The sequence below is a fragment of the Anopheles stephensi genome, chromosome 2 (assembly GCF_013141755.1).
Source record: "Anopheles stephensi strain Indian chromosome 2, UCI_ANSTEP_V1.0, whole genome shotgun sequence".
Classification (NCBI taxonomy): Eukaryota; Metazoa; Arthropoda; class Insecta; order Diptera; family Culicidae; genus Anopheles; species Anopheles stephensi.
Window position 1 is genome coordinate 17,193,801 of NC_050202.1, and position 17,878 is coordinate 17,211,678.

The 17,878-nt window shown below is 44.7% G+C and overlaps 5 protein-coding genes across 5 annotated transcripts in view; 1 reads left to right on the forward strand and 4 right to left on the reverse strand.

The window, feature by feature from the left end:
- Positions 1-814: 814 nt before the first annotated feature.
- LOC118506302 (meiotic recombination protein SPO11) lies at positions 815-4,714 on the reverse strand. Its single transcript, XM_036043250.1, has 5 exons — positions 4,676-4,714; positions 3,786-4,603; positions 3,244-3,721; positions 2,905-3,042; positions 815-2,846 (listed from the first exon to the last, which is right to left on the reverse strand). Exons 1-5 carry the CDS (start codon positions 4,712-4,714, stop codon positions 2,523-2,525), a joined length of 1,797 nt encoding a protein of 598 aa, XP_035899143.1. The 3' UTR covers positions 815-2,522.
- LOC118507317 (adhesive plaque matrix protein-like) overlaps positions 4,595-17,878 on the forward strand; it is a 49,254-nt gene continuing 35,970 nt past the window's right edge. Inside the window, exon 1 of the mRNA XM_036045705.1 lies at positions 4,595-4,764. The gene's annotated coding sequence lies outside the window, so the exon portion shown is untranslated. The remainder of the gene's footprint in view (positions 4,765-17,878) is intronic.
- Positions 6,674-8,906, reverse strand: LOC118507259 (peroxidase-like). The gene is made up of 4 exons (XM_036045549.1): positions 8,506-8,906; positions 7,705-8,431; positions 7,309-7,639; positions 6,674-7,235 (listed from the first exon to the last, which is right to left on the reverse strand). The coding sequence occupies exons 1-4, from the start codon at positions 8,858-8,860 to the stop codon at positions 6,861-6,863; spliced, it is 1,788 nt and encodes a 595-aa protein (XP_035901442.1). The 5' UTR covers positions 8,861-8,906; the 3' UTR covers positions 6,674-6,860.
- Positions 9,969-12,082, reverse strand: LOC118507260 (peroxidase-like). Its single transcript, XM_036045550.1, has 4 exons — positions 11,692-12,082; positions 10,891-11,617; positions 10,497-10,827; positions 9,969-10,437 (listed from the first exon to the last, which is right to left on the reverse strand). Exons 1-4 carry the CDS (start codon positions 12,044-12,046, stop codon positions 10,087-10,089), a joined length of 1,764 nt encoding a protein of 587 aa, XP_035901443.1. The 5' UTR covers positions 12,047-12,082; the 3' UTR covers positions 9,969-10,086.
- On the reverse strand, positions 14,162-15,171 carry LOC118507321 (larval/pupal cuticle protein H1C-like). The gene is made up of 2 exons (XM_036045708.1): positions 15,063-15,171; positions 14,162-15,003 (listed from the first exon to the last, which is right to left on the reverse strand). Exons 1-2 carry the CDS (start codon positions 15,072-15,074, stop codon positions 14,344-14,346), a joined length of 672 nt encoding a protein of 223 aa, XP_035901601.1. The 5' UTR covers positions 15,075-15,171; the 3' UTR covers positions 14,162-14,343.

Here is a 17,878-nt window from a genome sequence, read left to right on the forward strand (position 1 = left end):
TTGCTACACACCTTTCAATTAACAGATATAAATTAAAAGTCATGTTTGAAAAATGATAGAGGATCCTCATTGCTTGTAACACACACTCATTAAACGAATCAGACATGCAGTTCAACCGAAATGAGGCACGTTTGGCAGCAGTATGTATTTAAAATTTGAAGAAGTTAAAGGTCTGCAACCGACAAAAACCTTGATGTTGAGTTACGCGCTTAGGGTGCTGGCTCCCAAACGGGCAATACCACAGCCTGTGCCTGAATGTCTTCCACTCAATATGCCTGTTGAGAAGGACGAAGCTGGGACTCTTCAGATCATTTATAGTCCCAGTACTCACATACCCTCGTTCGAGAGAAAGATTGCCACAAGAATTCTTGGCCCCGTGTGGAAGGACAATGGAGGAGCCGCTACAATGACGAGCTTTACGAGCTGTACGATGATCACACCATCGCGTGCAGCGAATTACACTCGCCAGGCTTCGGTGGGCTGGTCACGTCATGAGAATGGCACCGAACGACCAAGCTCGTAAAGTCCTTTTAGGCCGTCCACACGGACAGAGCAGGCTTGGTAGGCTCAAATTGAGATGGAGTGATGGCGTTGATGGTTTGGCAGACGAAGGCGCTGAACCTGGCAACAGGCTAAGACCATGAAGCGGTTATAGTGCCTGATAAGTAAGTAGACAACAAACTTAAAACAAAAGTTTAAAGATTTTTTTAACGGTTAAATTCGAATTAATGCGGTTTTCTGTTTGGTTTCCAATAAGCGGACATTCTGCACTGTTTTGTCCATTCCGGCCATTTGGCAACCGATTTTTAATCAGTTTTTTGTCAGTGGTTCAGTGGAAAGGTATATACAAAATGAGCGAAGATGATTGACCAGCCCTAGTTAAAAAAAAAATCGTCCTCAAGGTCCGATATTTGCTTGATTTTAAGGTGTCCGGGTTTCCGCCAGAGGCACTGTACATTAAATTTCGGGTAGCGTGTGCGTGTGTGTGTCTTGCGATCTTCTTTAGCGGTATGGTATGGTATTGTACTAACGTATGAGATAGGCTGATAGAAAATTGGAAGGTACGCAAGCGTAAAAATGGCATAAAATAAACAATGTAAACTTAAAAAAATCATACCCCACTAATTGGAGAAGGACATTATGTGGCTTCTTATGTACAGAGACCGGTAAAGTTGTGAGACTTGCGTGAGTGCATTTGTATGTAAAAAAGAAAAAAAACACGCTAAATATTAATAACAAGGTGAAAAAAGATGAAAAGGTGGGGAAGATTTAACATTTTCCATATCTGTCCTGTAGAGTACCGTACTGCTTTTCAGTTACTTTGCTACCGAGTGTCAATATAGAGCTTTAGTTGGTATTTTGTTGGTTTGTTTTCGAAAACAAGATGAGCAATATTGGAATTGTTTTAGAGAAGAAGGGCATTCGACTAGGATTTAGTAAATACCATTTCCAAAGCACTGCACCGCTCTACTACAGAGTTTCCCCCGGGGTGGAAGAACTTGCTACCACCACAATAATGAACCTACCTGGTAGTATACAGGACAAGAAATAGGAAGGCTCACATCGCGTTGAGAGCTTAAAGTAACGCATGTCCTGCGTTGGATAATTTGAGGTCGAATGGAGATGTACCGCAGAGTGGTTGCTGGTAGAGCTCTCCATTCCAAGCTGTAGAGAAGCGTGCAGTTGTTGTACAGTGTGGCGAGTGACCGTTGATGCAAGTATAATCCCAAAGCAGCAGTACTAGCGGAAAGGCGCACCGTAGATATTAAATTAACCTTATACTCTGGTACACATTCTTCTCTCTTGTGTTGTGCACTCGGCTGTGCAGCTTGAACAGTGAGACCAAGAACTTTGTGTTGGACAAACGGGTAGGCAGAGGAGAGAGGAGGGAAAGCAAAGATGTTCTTCCGTTAAGTCGTATTGGAGGGTTTTGGGTGCTTTTTTGTTTTGTTTTGTTCTCTTACATAGATGTATAAAACATACACACCAGCAACAACAATTCCAAATGCGGCTCCCTTTTTTGATTCTGCAAACGGCGAAAGAGAAAAGGTGTAGTGATGAGAGTACAGTAGTAGTATCCTTGCGTCATGTTGAATGAAACTGTGTAATGATCAATTTAACATTAAGTAGCGAAACAATAAAGTGCGATATGTGTGTGTGCGTGTGCCACCCCTAAGCCCCGAGGCGGCGAGCGATCGGGACCACCGTTCAAGAGCGACGGTAACTGGTCTGCTGGGCCGCTGGGTGAAGGGATCACAGAAGAGAAGACGACAGAGTAAACACAAAACTGGAGGACTAATTATTTTATCTTTACGGTGAAGTGTAGATTGTTATTTGATTTAGTATGACCTTTAAAATACGTTGGCCCTGAGGGTATCGGAAAATCGGAGGGCAAAGGAAAGAAATGTTAAGCTAAATCCAGTTCATCTAACTACGTGAACCTGTCGATTCGCTAAATCTTATCTTATGTTTATATGTATCTAAAGTTCATAGAAGCCCCCCCTCCCATGTAAAACCGTATTTTAACCCAAGAACGGATGTTCCTTCATCGAGCTATGCTTCAAACATTCGTTGAATTTTCCCTTCAGATACACGGTCGTTATGAAATCGGACGCAATGTTGTAGAGACTTTCTATTTCCGCCTTGGTAGCGAGCTGACGGAGTAACAGCAGCTCCCGCTGAATGTGTCCCTCCGTGTACGGGCGCTTCACCATCTGCTCTATGCGCTTCAGCTCGTGTTCGCGTAACGGAACACCTTGCAGTCCTAGCAGCTCAATGTCGGAAGGAAACAGTCCAATCCAGCGCATCGACGGTACGGCTAACGATTGTTGCTGGTGTACCATTGCCTGGAATGGGATGGTGAAAAGTATGGGCAAATTGATTGGGCTTATCAAACCTACTTACCAATGATCCAAATTTGTAGACGCAAAATATTTCTATCCCGTGCGGGTCCGCATCCATCAGGGCGTAGATGGGGACTTTCGTCCAGTCGGCAATCTTTTTCAGCAGCAATCTGGTCGAAACATCCGGATATCCTTTCGCCTGTGAATGATAGTGATTGGTTTGAACTGTTTTTAAGTAATCTATCTATCTCTCTCTCTTCTTGGTCTAACCACCCGTTAATAAGGTCGTGTGAACCATTTCTGGCTGGCTAGACTTAATGGATACCACCGTAGTTGGATAGTCAGTCCTCACAACGGTCTGAAGACCTCTAATCTAAGCTTTCGTGTTAAATTTCCCTACCGTAATAAGCACCACCGTGTTAGGGAACTGGTCAAAAATTCCATCCTCAACCAGCCGCTTGAAGACGGTATCCTTCTCGACGACCAACACCAACCTGGCGGACAGTTGAATCGCTACCACACTGCCCACATCCAACGGTACTGCCGTACCCCAACGGTTCGTGCCACAGTCGATCGTTGTGCCACCGCTAACCGTAAGCACGATCGGACCGGCGATCAGTCCTTTCGAGGTGTTGAAAACGTTCAATTCCCACGGATCGGCATCCAGCAGGGCACAGATATCGTCCAGCGCGGCATACGTATAGCCGGGCGTTTGCGCTAGCTCCAGATGAAGGTAGTAAAGTTCACGCTTCGTGCAGCATGTGCCGGTGGCAAGCAGCTGATAGATGGTAGCCAATAGTTTTACCATCAACTGTAGCCGACGCGTTCTGGCCGGCCTAATCGTTCTACCTTCGCGCGCTGAATCGGTTGTCTGGAGACTGCGAAAACAGTGGCAAAAGGTAAAAAATGGTGCATTGGGGAAGCAGGCGAGACGGCACTTACATTCCGTCCTCGATTAAGCATGTCTCCCATCGTGGCTTCCGTCGAATGTTTAGTGGGATGCCTTCGTTTACACTGCGCTCGATTTGATTCAGCAGGTCTATTATTCGTGCCTGAATCTCTCGATGCTGGCCGGAAACTTCCGTTGCATCCGTGAGGTGCTGCTGTGTTGTTGTGGTGGCGGTGGGTTCATCGTACCCAGAATCTTTCGCACTGTCTTGCGCCTCGCTGTACTGTGTGTCCGTATTCCAGCATTCGGCGTCGGATTGAGCGGCTAGTGCCTGTGCATCCGCCGTACCGATCACAGTGTTAGTGTGATGCGGTGTGTTGCCGGTGCCGGTGGTGTTGTGTTGATGCGCAAAGTGTGTCCGGTGTTTATGCAGTGTTTCGCACAGCTTGCCAACATCGTGCCACCGTTCCACATGGTTACAGTGATCGCGTTCATCCGGTTCGGAACAATTGTGCACTGTACTGTTTAAACAATTGTCTGTCCGGATTGTTGCCCGCTCCGCTAATGTACCGTCAAACAACCGCTTGCTGGAAGCGGTTTGCGTGTGGTGTAGTGAAGCGTCCAGGTGTTGTGACAGATCCGTGCTCGCTTCGTGTTGTCGCTCGTCGCGTGTGACTGTGTTAGTGCCTTGCTGCTCGTGAGTAGTAGCCTCGGTAAAATCGTTAAACAAATTGACCAGATTTTTATCCCACGCCAAGGATTCGAATGGGAAATTATCCGTTGAACACTCATCGGACGCGGAGGATAAATCCGTGAAGCTGGATGGTAAAAGCAAGCTACTTTCCGAGCTGGCAAACAGATCGTCCGTACTCTGAAATGGTAGAATGAGTTAATACACCTGATGGCGGCGGTTTGGGGATTTTGAAATGATATTTTTCGTTACCTCACAATCGTTGAAAAAATCAGCACTGGTTGAAGCCATCCCCGCATTCGGCGCGTGGATGCGGCTTAGATAGAAACACAGCTGGTAAGGTAAGTGTTTACGATTTATCTATTATTTGCCCTTGCTATTTAATCAAGCCTCTGTATTTATGCTCTAAAAATACGTACCTAGTACTAGTACTGTGTGCTTATTTGCTGGCTTTTACGAATTGATGGTTATTTTGGACGTTTCGAAAATAGCTTTGTTGCGAAATGTTGTTTCCTTCAACTGCGGCACCGAAATCGTAGCAACCGTTAAGAACAGTCTAGACTCCACCATCTTTGTTTTTCAAACATAGCAACCGTTATGTAATACGAACAACGAAGGATAACTGTCAAAAGGCCATAAGTATCAGTTTCATTTTTATACTATACAGTACGTTTTTTTTTATTATAGCGAACCAATACTTCTTTGGTCCTTAGCGCAATAGAGCCAACCAGTCTTTATCGAACAAAAAACAACACTTCTATGATGACAATCTTTGGGGCTTCTTTATTGAAATAAATAATAGTTGTGACGGATAAACGACCATCTTTCGAGTCGTTCTAAGTCTCGAAATAAAAATCCGTATACTAAAATCGTTCGGAACAACTGAAAGGCCTTGGGAAGAATAGTCCGAAAAGTACAGCGCAACAGGTAAGATCAAATTGAGCATTTTCGACTCGATTTTGACACTTTTTTAAGCCTTTTTTCCGTTCAATACTCCACTCAAATGCCTTACTGGCACCTAACTTTGATGTCCTGTTTTAGCTGGATTAACCAGCTACGTGCGGTCCCGTGGCCGAGGAGAAAACGGCACTTGTCTTCACACGGCAAGACCACGGAAGCCCAAATTCCATCCATAACGCCTCCCCGTACGCAGGACTGACCAGCTTGCTGCGGATATAATGAAGTCATAAAGAGTCAGAAATCGCAGGCCGAGGAAGCCCTTTCGAGGTTGTAAGTGCCAATTAAGAAGAAGAAAAACCAGCTATTAGTTCAAATCTAGCTGGCACTGTTAAGTGAAAAGCATAACTGTATTGTGATAACCGATAAGCTTTTAGCATTAGGGGCTTAGGATTATCGTGAAGTTTGCGGCATATGATGTGAAATAGTTCAAATTTATCACCAGCAGCCAGTCAACACAAGAATTGGTAGTGAATAAAAGCATTGAGATTTTTTTGGTTTCTTAAAGTCTTTAAATTGAAAGAGCGACCCGGTGGTAGATGCGACACCGGCGCCGGTCTTCACACTTTAGGACCGGGGCTATAATCTCATCTGAACCGTTCCCCCATAGTGAGGACTGACTATCCAACTAAGCGGTAGCAATAAGTCTGATAAGCCAGAAATGGCAGGCATGACCTAAGAGGTTGTTCAGCCAAGAAAGAAGAAGAAGATCTTTAAATCTTTAAGATTGCGTGGCATGTCTTTGAAGGGTCCATTTTGTCATTGCCAGATGATGCCTGTGGAGCAGCAGTTGTCGAAGATTGTACAGATATTCTTGTTTATTTGTTTTTCGATCTCAAGAGACATCTCTAGAGTCTAATCTTATCTAAAGAGACATCTTTTGGGAAGCCATTGTATGGAATATGAGACATCTAATGAAATTTGTAGTAAAAGATGGCATGTTAGTAAGGGCATGTCTGCTACTAAGAGATTTGCTGGGATAGTTTCGTAGGATTTCGTTAGCACGTGTTAGTCGATCTGACCTTGCAGAGAACTTCAGCTTCTCAAAAACACTGCTGCATATAGTACAGGCTGGCACTCGTCCCTTGTAATAGTTGTTTGAATATTTAACCCATTTTCTATTACATGGAACTATGCAATGTTCACATCTGTTTCCACACTGGAATTCACTGGAATTTGTTTAATTTGTTCAGGCGCAAACAGGCACCAGCCACTTTAAATGTGTTAGCCACAACTTCCAAGGTTACTGAACATTATGATCGGATGTTCTCGAAATTGAGCAACCGCCACATCTTCTGAGGTCCCTCGTTTCGCGATGTTCATTGTCGTCTTTGTGTGTCGTCCGCATGGTCAAAAATTACTATTAACTATCGAGGGGCGTTTTTTTTTATTACTACAACATGTATATTTAGTATGATATAAATTTTAAAACTTCTTCCTTCTTACTATCCTCCAACAACCATCCCCCAACAACCACCATTTAAGCAAACACTTTAAGGTTCGGAGTTGGTAGCGAAGAGCATGCCCGTAGTTGGTTCGTATTGGACGGCAGCAGGAATGCGTTTGGCTGTATCTGTGTGACTTCTGGTTGATTGTCCCGCAGCTGGATCGAATTGGCGCACAAGATTTTAGCCATGGAAGCTTTACGAATTTCCGTTAGCTCTCTGGCACTCAAGTGGTTTCCATTCTCATAGAAAAAGCGATCGCCCTTTCTGGTGCGCAGGAACTGCTCGCTCATTATGCATCGCATCACCATTCCCGTTTCCGTACCGTCAATCTTCTTCTCGAACGCCAATCCAACGGACAGGTCGAGATCGTCGACGGATTTGTAGTAGATGCTTAGTAGCTCGATTGCCTGTATTTGGTGGTAGAAGACAAATTTGTAGCATATCGCAATGGTTTAGACGCACCCGTCCACTCGAACTTACCTCTGGCAGAAGCACCTTATTGTAATCGGCCCAGGTAGTGGCACGCTGCCGGAAGCAGTAAAACACAAAGTCGTTGTATCCGGGCAGACCATGATCACGTGCGCGTTGGATGTCGAGCGCCTTGAGATCGGTGCCGAACATGTTGTTGAACCGGAAGAGGAAATGTTTGGTGGCCGGATCGAGGCTGGTGTCGTGGAGTCCCATCGGCTGGGTGGTAAGTCCACGCAGCAGGTCAGGATATCGATTGGACGCTTCCTCCAGAATGCTGGGATTGTTGGTGTGATCGTTGATGTCTACCTTGGACATCGATTTGCGACTTTCCTCATAGAGTCTGTAGCAGGAACAAGGGAAGATCGGACAGTTAGCAATTCTTGAAGTATGATGATCGCTACTCACTTCAGAGTGCCCTGTATGGAGGAGTGGAAAAATCGGAACGCAGCCGTCGTGTGCGAGTTGATCACAGACGGATCGGTGGTGGATTTGTAATCGTTCGTATGTCCTCTCGACTGGTAAATCAGCTCATGCTGCAACATAAAGCTTTCACCCAAGAAGTTTGGCAACCATTCGTAGTACACGATGTGCTGATACTGGGCAATGTTGATGCTTCGGGCTCGCTGGAATATTTCCTCAGCAGATAAATTGGGATTGCGCGCCTGGAGATGTCTAGCGATTCGATTGTGCTCCCGTACGAATGTGATTTGAAGTATCGCCAAATGAGGACTCTGGTTCGCTCGTCCATCGCCGGTAAGGTAGCAGGCATCGTTCGGAGTTCTCAGGGTACAGGTAGTACTCGCGTTCGGATGCCGCGGTGGCCATGCTTGAAAATCACGCTGCTCAACTTTCAAGAAACCCGTGTTGGGCTCTCGAAGCTGGGCTGCCTCTTGAACGGAGTTGCCGTACACGACTGACAGATCTAGGAACGAAGTGACTGCATTGATCTGTTCCGCCCGGTTGCAACCGGAGGGATCTTCATCACAGGTGGTCAGCGTACGGATCATGCCCAAACACTCAATACCACGGACTGAAAATACAGGATCATCGACTGGGACGGGAATGGCGAAACATCTTGGTCCTCGTGCAGGTTGCAGACGACCATTAGCGCAACAGGGCAGTTGATCGCGAACTGTAAGCAGATGATCACCATTGTTAATCACTAGGAGACTTCCCAACACACCCTCCATCTATCCTCAACATTACCTCCACGCGTTAGTGCCATGTCATGGGCCACAATCTGTCCGAACTGCATGTTGGCAAGCGAAAACTGCGGACTGTTCTGCACACCTTCCTGGAAAACCTCCACCGACAGCAACCGTGCACTAGGTAGCTCACTGCCGTCCGCTGCTACGGCGGGCCTCGACTTGCCATCACTATATTTGGCCGGAATCAGTCGTGCGAACTGTGTATTGGCAGCGCCCGATGAGGGATTGTGCAGATTGTTACAGGTTCCATCGAACGTACGATACGGATTGTGAGGACAATGACCCAACACGTGTTGCCAATTTGATATACACAGCAGAATAAACACCGCGATTGGAGCTACGCGTTGCTCCATTGTTTGATGGTATCACTGCTAGCCGCCAGACAAAGTTGTACAGGAACGGATTTCGCGTGAGGCCTTATATACTTGCTAAAAACGAGACTGAAGGTGAAATAAAGCGGTAAAAACACAACAACAACCAGAAGTACGGGATGCTTTTTTTTCAAAACAACTCTGTACGCAAATATTTGGTTAAATAGCTCAGAGTTTACATCTTCTGGAATGCGAATAAAGCGAAAACAATGGCTTGAGGAAGTAAAAGCTTCGCTAGAATACGGGAAAATTTTGATTTGGCAAAAACACATTTTTTTTTATGTGGAAATGTTAAGATATCAATCACGATAGAGCATGTAGAACATTTCCAGAACTGTAGTTATCTTTTTAGTAGTCAAAATACAATTTATATTGGTCTACTACCAGGCCAGTGAATGCGACGGCTACCGCGGTTTTCACACGGCAAGACTGGGGTTCAGATCTCATCCGGATCGTCCTCCCGTAGCGAGGACTGCCTATCCATCTACGTAGTATGATTGAGTCTAGTTAGCGAGAAATGACAGGTATGAAGAGGTTATTAGGCCATGAATCATAATTCTATAGATTCTGTATTTTTTGTTTAATATTTTCTGCTACTGACTGTTTGTGAATAATTTTGAATTTCAAATACATCAAGTTACCGAACTTAAATGTCACAGAATTACGCGCAGATGGCAAACCCTGTAATTCGATTTAAAAGTTTTACCAAGAGACGCTACCACACAAACACTCGAAGAATCTCAGTAAAATTAGCTTCTTTGCAACAAAATGTTTCTTTATTCAGCTGTACAAATTAAAAAAAAAACGAAACGAAGCTACCGGCGCAAAATGGCTGCAAAATGTGGCGTGTTTTGGGAAAGTATAACGGACAAGATACTCAGCTTGTGGTTCCATCTGGTGTCGGATTTAAAATTATCATATAGCCGAAAAGAAATTTGGATTATTGATTCTCAGATACAGTCTGGCGTTTAGGGCATAGACAGAGATGATCGATGTGGCAAGATAGCGATTCAGCAATTTTTAATTAAATTAAAGCTTCCAATGATTTGTAATACCTGTTGACATGATGTCGCAAAAAAAAACACGCCTCTCTATGGTACCTCAAATTTCAAATTTATTTACATCAAATGTCTGCTTTTTAAGCGACGTCTCAGCTTCCTCGCAAGCACGCCTTTTATTTGGCAAGAGCGTACGCAACGCACGTCACGTTAGAACTCGCGAAGATTGGGCGTCGGCAACGAACTGCACGCTGCCAGCTGATTAATGTTTGAAGGCAAATGGAACGCGTCTGGCTGTATCCGTGCAACGTTAGCAGTCGTATCACACAGAATTCGTGCCATGTTTGCTTTACGTATTTCCGCCAACTGTCGCGGGGTGAAGTGGTTACCGTTTGCGTAGAAAAATCGATCTCCCTTCCGGGTGCGACGGAACTGGTCGGCCAAAATGCACCGTGTCACCATGCCCGACTCTGTACCGTCAACCTTCTTCTCGAACGCCAAACCCACCGACAGATCGAGATCGTTCACCGACTTGTAGTACGTTGCGAGCAGCTCGACGGCCTATATTACGAAAGAGAATTAGTATGTAATCGATCGATAAGGATTGCAAAATCACTCACTCCCGGCACAAGCAGTTGGTTGTAATCGGCCCACGTTGTAGCGCGCTGATTCAAGCACAAAAACACAAAATCATTGTACGATCCTAGACCATGGTCGCGGCCACGCTGAATGTCCAGCGATTTCAGATCCGTGCCAAACATGTTGTTGAACCGGAAGAGGAAATGTTTGGTGGCCGGATCGAGACTGACATCGTTCAATCCCATCGGTTGGCTGGTAAGTCCGCGCAGGAGATTGGCGTAGCGATCAGACGCTTCCTCCAGAATGCTGGGATTGTTGGTGTGATCGTTGATGTCTACCTTGGACATCGACTTGCGACTTTCCTCATAGAGTCTAGAGCGGAAAAAGGAAGGTCGAACAGTTAGTAATTCTTGAAGCACGGTGCCCATTACTCACTTCAGAGTGCCCTGTATGGAGGAGTGGAAAAATCGGAACGCAGCCGTCGTGTGCGAGTTGATAACTGCTGGATGGATAGTTTGTCCGTAATCGTTCGAAGGACCCGCAGACTGATAGAGTAGCTGACGGTCAAGCATGAAACTGCGACCCAGGAAGATCGGCAGCCACTCGTCGTACACGATGTGCTGATACTGGGCGATATTGATACGGCGGGCTTCTTGGAACAGTTTTTCCGCGGTCCAGGTTGGGTTCAGCGCTTGAAGTCCACGAGCAATACGATTGTGTTCCCGTACGAATGTGATTTGAAGAATCGCCAAATGAGGACTCTGATTCGCTCGTCCATCGCCGGTAAGGTAGCAGGCATCGTTCGGAGTTCTCAGGGTGCAGGTAGTACTCGCGTTCGGATGCCGCGGTGGCCATGCCTGACCATCGCGCTGCTCAACTTTCAAGAAACCCGTGTTGGGCTCTCGCAGTTGGGTTGCCTCTTGAACAGAGTTTCCGTACACGACTGACAGATCGAGAAAATGGCTAACAGCATTAAGTTGCTCCGCCTTTGCACATCCGTTGGGATCTTCATCACAGGTGGTCAGCGTACGGATCATGCCCAGACACTCAATCCCTCGGACTGAGAACACCGGGTCCTCGGGTAATACAGGAATGGCGAGGCATCGGGGTCCTCGTGCAGGTTGCAGACGACCATTAGCGCAACAGGGCAGTTGATCGCGAACTGTAAGCAGATGATCACCATTGTTAATCACTAGGACACTTGACAACACACCCTCCATCTATCCTCAACATTACCTCCACGCGTTAGTGCCATATCATGGGCCACAATCTGTCCGAACTGCATATTGGCCAGTGTAAATTCAGGACTGTTCTGGACACCTTCCTGGAAAACCTCCACCGACAACACTCTAGCGTTCGGTAGCTCACTGCCGTCCGCTGCTAACGGCGGACTCGACTTTCCATCACCATACTTGGGATTGACTATGCGCACGAATGGGGTATTGGCGGATCCCCACGACGGATTCGCAAGGTTGTTACAGGTTCCATCGAACGTTCGGTAGGGATTACTGGGACACTGGCCTAGGGCTTGCTGGAGGACGAGTCCCAGCTGTAAGATAAGCACTACGTACAGCTTCTCGCGAAGCAACATTTTGCGATCTGATTCCTCAGGAGGGGTAGAATTGTTACTTTTATACAAGAAATGTTGGCACTTGTTTGCCAAATGTCTGTTACGAATCCACGTGCGAAATAAAAAAAGGAGGTACTTCGTGAGATGCACGATGTGTCACCGATACAAATGAAAAGCAACAGGGACGGACAAAATTGAGGCACATTTCGAAAAAATCGTAAAATTCAATATGTCGTGTTCTTTATGGGCCTGTTGATGCTTTCGCTCGTTCTAGTGTTCTATTGATATTATAGCTTTAAATGCCGCTTTGCTGTTGAATGTATTTAATTTTTATTTTATAGCATGACGATTCGCCGCTGTTGTGTTGTACAGTTTGTTTTTTATATATTTTTTTTATTTGGAAATTAGCAGATAATTGGTAACCATTTTCGTGCAGCTCTGTTCTCAAACTTCATTAAACAAGTATTAGTGAAATATTCTTGTCTGCCTTAAGTACACAATTCGCCACAACTGTGTTTGCTGTTTGCATGAAGCGCTTAGAACAGAAACTGCTGCAGAATGGCGTTGTCTTGTCAGTATTACGGATCTTTACACAGCTGGTACAATACAAGCGAATACTTGGGTATTGGGATATATTTCTTATTGGAAACGCGTTTTAACGGGAGGCGCGCGTGTGACGTACAAAGTGAAGCTTGGCTGTTTGTTTAATTGGTGGAAATGTTGAATGATCTGCGTATTGTTCCATCTTTTACTATTACACTAAAATTATTGCTCGAAAATTGTTGGCTTATAAAGTATTGTTTCGTGTTAACAATTTGTAGCGTATTTGTCCGTTTCGGTATCAGCTATATAATCATTACTAAAGTGAAATCATTCGCAAAATCCGCTAATCATTATACAAAACCGTCCAGCTGTATTTTTGATGGGTGTCTGTGGAATATAACTGACAGTACAAATAGTATTATAGTAATAAAAGGAAGCTTCCTTTAACCCCACCAAGTGATAAATGGCCTTAATTTTACCAACCTTATTCAGGAAGCAAATCAGATTTGAAACGCGCTTTTGTTTAATTATCGTGCATTTCTGCATCTTATCGTGGAATTATTCCACCACGTTTAATGTAAAAAATGGGTCACTTGGTCACATTAGTGCTGGCTAGTGTAAATATAGCTGCATAATGGGGTTTATGATTCTGCTAGCGTCTCATAGATGGCGCTAATCTCGAAACGCTAGCAAAACGTGCTTTCTAATCCTTTTTCGTCTCTCGCGTTATTTGAGAGCGTTAACGTAGTGCTAAATATATTTTTACTATTCATTTTATATTTGTATTAGTTCAATACCCTAAAGGACTAAAAAAGAACCAAATATAACTAAAACTTTAAGCTTAATAAATGACTAAGTCGGTTAAACGGGAAATAGAAATTAGGAGAGGCAACCGAAGATTAGCACGGATTGGAAGTTATTAGAATGTTTGCGAAAATGTAGGACGGAAATATTAACGTCATCCAAATGCAAATAGCCATTCAAAGCGATTGCTTTAAGGAGTGAATCTTTTTTTATAAATAATAATATTATTTTAAAACTTTGTATCACAAAGGTTATCAACAAATATCCTTAAGATGTAAGACAAGTTCCAGACAAAATCAGGAAAAGTTTTCCTTGCGGAGCTAACTTATGTACTTAATGTGCTTTATAACCTGAACTGTGGGTAAGAGAGTTTAAAAGTGGGTTCAACTTTGTGGGTCCTACTCATGTCTCCAGAGAGAAATTCATCTTGGATATGCTGATCCAATGAACTAGACGATCGGTTCAAGATGTAGCTCCAAAGTCTTATGTCTCAACGCTAGATATAAGTTCAACCAATGGCGTTATGTGGTTTTTTAAATTGATATTGTAAAATGTCTTCTGATTAGGTCTTAAATAGCAAAGGACCTATGATCTACATGGGTACTGTGATCAAATCGGCTAGTAGATCCTTGATGCGGTCTGGTGGACTAAGCTTGATCCGATGAAATAGTCGGCCAATTCGAGACATTATATGACCTAAAAGATTTTTATGACAAGAAGAATCCTCACATGTTGTAGATTTCGGAGAAGATTGATGCTCTGGTTATCGAAAGACACAACACTATAAGATTCTTTTTTATGACGTTGTATTATTTTTGACACCGGAAAGCACCCCCGTTCGAGCTGCTTCCCAATGCGTACTCAAATACCAAACAATGGAACAGATTGTAACAACAAATCAATAAATAGGATCGGGATGGGATCATTGCATCAGCATCGCAAAACAAGTAGTCCTTCCGCTGGTTTTTTTTTTACCAGGCGTAGTGAGCGTGAGCATCCTCGTAGGTGGTGTGCGCAACCTGGACGGCCGGCGAGTAGGTCAGCGTCTTGGTGGCGGTGGCAACCACTGGGGCGGCATGGGCAGCATAGGTCTGGACGGCCGGAGCAGCATAGGTGGTGTGGACAGCCGGAGCGGCGTACGTCTGGTGGACGGCCGGGGCAGCATAGGTCTGGATGGCCGGAGCGGCATGGGTGTAGGTGGTCACAGCCGGGGCAGCATAGGCAACCTGCTTGGCCAGGACGGGCTGAGCGTAGGCCAGCTTGGGCAGCTCGTTGGTGATGCGGGTGTCAGACTTGCGGACGCTCGAGAAAGCCGTATCGACGGCCTTGGAGTAGTGCGAGATGGTACCATCATGCGAGCGGATGGTGCTCTCGTGCGTCGCTCCAACGGCCGGGCTGGACACGATCGTCTTGGCGACCGGGGCGGCATACACCTGCGGGGCAGCGTACGAGATGGTCTTGGCGACCGGGGCAGCGTAGGCCAGCTTGGCCGGGGCAGCCTGCGAGATGGTGCTGTAGCTCACCGACGAGGCCGGCGAGTAGTGAGCGACCGGGGCGGCGTACTGGACGGCATGGCCAGCCTCCAGGTATCCAGCGCTAGCGACGGCCAGCGAGGCCAGGAAAACGACGAACTGCAATGGATCGAACGAACCGTCAGGATCACAACGGTCAAACCGCTCGAATTCCTTACCTTGAATGCCATTTTGCTGGTGTTTGGATGGTTTGTGGATACTTGAAGAAGAAGGCGCGTGTTGTTGCTGCTGCTGCTGAAGACGCTGGGTGATCAATGATACCGTTTCGCACCGTGGCGCGATTATTTATACCAAGCCCCCGCATCGGGAAACAACCGCGCGAGGACGACGAATTCGCAGCAAAAGATAACAGGTACGAAGCGCGAAAATGGCAGACAAAAAAGAATGGGAAGAAGGCAAGCGAAATGCAATGCAGATCACCATCGGTACACTTGCAGTCTGCATCCTCCACACCCAAGCTCACTGTGGCGGCAAATAAGAAGGTTAAAACAACGTGTGTCCATCGCCCAATTATACGTCATGAAAGTGACCACGGCCACGCTGTGGATGTGTTTATGTGTGTGAAGTGAATGAAGTCTCCCCCCATCCTCCCCCCCCCCCTCACCGGTTTTCGGACCACGCCAATGTAAGCCGATCGGGCGATTGGCTGCACACGTTCTGAAAGCAGGGAGCGGAAGTGTGTAAGGTGAAGGTTGGCTGGCATATGTCCACCCGGCCGGGGACGGTTAAGTGGGGGGGATAGTCCGCCGTCGATCGGGCGTCCCGGCTCGGAAAGGGAAGGCTACGAAATAAACCATATTAACCCAACCCGTTTTCAAGGAAGGTTACCTTCGCCTTCACCAACTCTGCGTGTGTGTGCCCTATAGCCGCGTGCGTAACCATGTTCTGGAAAAGGAAGAAATTTGGCATTTTCGTATGCAGTTATGAGCTTGCAGCTTGAACGCTTTTGTGACACCACCAGGCAATAGGCACACCATGGAGTCTTAATAGCGATTGTCCTTTCGGTGTTCAGGGAAGACAAACAAAAAATTGCAAATCGGTTACATGGATTGGGACCACCACAAAAAAAAACACCCCCTTTGGCACAGATTCGATCGAAAGCAATTGCAAAAATAGAAATTGCAAACATTCGCCGCTCGGGTTGGCCTGTTAATGCGCTGCATGATGAATGTCTTCACCTAGATGAGGGTAAATTAGCTATGCTTTTGCCGGAGAAAGGACACTACTGATATGGTACTTTTGGGACTTCATTTTGTCAATCGGTTTATTTTTTGCGTGTGTGCCGTTGCTAAATACATCGATCACTGTGGTGGGCCACCTTTTTAAGACAACGGTCAACGGAACCTTGACATTTAACATCATAATGAGTTCTCTGTGTGTTCTACATTACATTCTCTCTCGCTCATTCGAACGCTTTCGGTCGCCTTATCTTATCCCAGTTCTTTTGCCGTTCGATAATACCGTCCAGAGTTAATTAGCGTGGGGAATGGTGCCCCATGTGTTTATGTAATGGAGATAGTTTTTTTTTCTGTTTGTTAAAAAATTATGTGATTGATTTTTTGAATAACGTTTTTTGGGCTTTTTGAATGGTTAAATGGTAGTATTTACCAAGCTAAATTAAAAAGGCCTTCTGGTGCGTGTGTTTCGATTATTTACTATACTTTAAACATTTAAAATGGGGTTTGGTTTAGGACGATACGCCGACTAGCCGTCACACTTTAAATAAATAAATAAATAATAAAATAAAATTGGGTTTGTCCATGGATGCTCGTTATGTTGATTATGTACATACTTCGAACTATTATTTACCCGTTATCATAAAACAAAATAATTTTGTTGAAATAAAAAATCGATTCAACCTCTTAGAAGGAACAAGGAGAAATCTCGTATAAAATATCGCTCTTTAGTGGATTTAACAATCAATTTTTTTCCTAATCAGTTTACGACGAAGATGCCAATAATGGTATTTTTAAAATCAGACCTTTCTATGAATAACAAGACGATCTTGGCACGAAGGAATATTTGATGAACTTCGATGACTGAAACTTCACCTTTCAATAGGTTATTCCAGCTCCAAAGCATGAGCTAATGACATAAATATCGTTGGCCAACGATTTTTTTGTTTATGTAGCACAATTCTTCTTTTAAGCTATTCAAATGTTGAATGAGATTGAGTTGAGTTTGTCTGAAAGAACTTTAACAGGAGGCCAAATCTATTTAACGATTGTAGCCCCTAGTAAATATAGAAGGAATTCACCAAATTTCATCAGGATGATCTATCTCTTCATGTTTATTATTCACTTCCCAAATTCAAGCTTCATAATATCTTGCCACTATGTGGTATAATTACTTACTACCTATAAAATAATATATACGTACCTCTCACATTGAGAACACGGTCATACTTTACTGTGAAAAATTCTATCAAATTTAACTTTCAATTTCAAGCTCCTCCATAATCAGTTTTGATAGTTATCCGTACTCAATCAGGAGTCCTTTTTTCTTTCTTAAACTAATTAAAATTCTTAGTTTTGTCTTGTTTTTATCTGCAGGTCTAATCTATTGTTTGCAAGAGGCTCTCCTTGTCATCATTAAGCTGGAAAGTAACAGCGCTCTAAGTGTAATAGTGGCTTTGACCCGGTGGTATATATGACAGACGCGCCTGTTTTCTCACGGCAGGACCGGGGTTCAAATCTCATCTGAACCGTTCTCCCATAGTGAGGACTGATTATCCAACTATGCGGTATCAGCAAGTCAAGTAAACCAGAAATGGCAGGCTTGACCTAAGAGGTCGTTAAGCCAAGAATGAAGAAGAAGATACTTATTTATTTCTTCCTATTTGTATAAACTAAACAAATTGCATTTTTTTAAATAGATTTTATTTTAATAACGCTAAAGCGCTATAATTAATTTTATTCCATCAATCATCAATCAATGGTTAACCGAAAGAGGTAGAACAAAATTATCCCCGCTT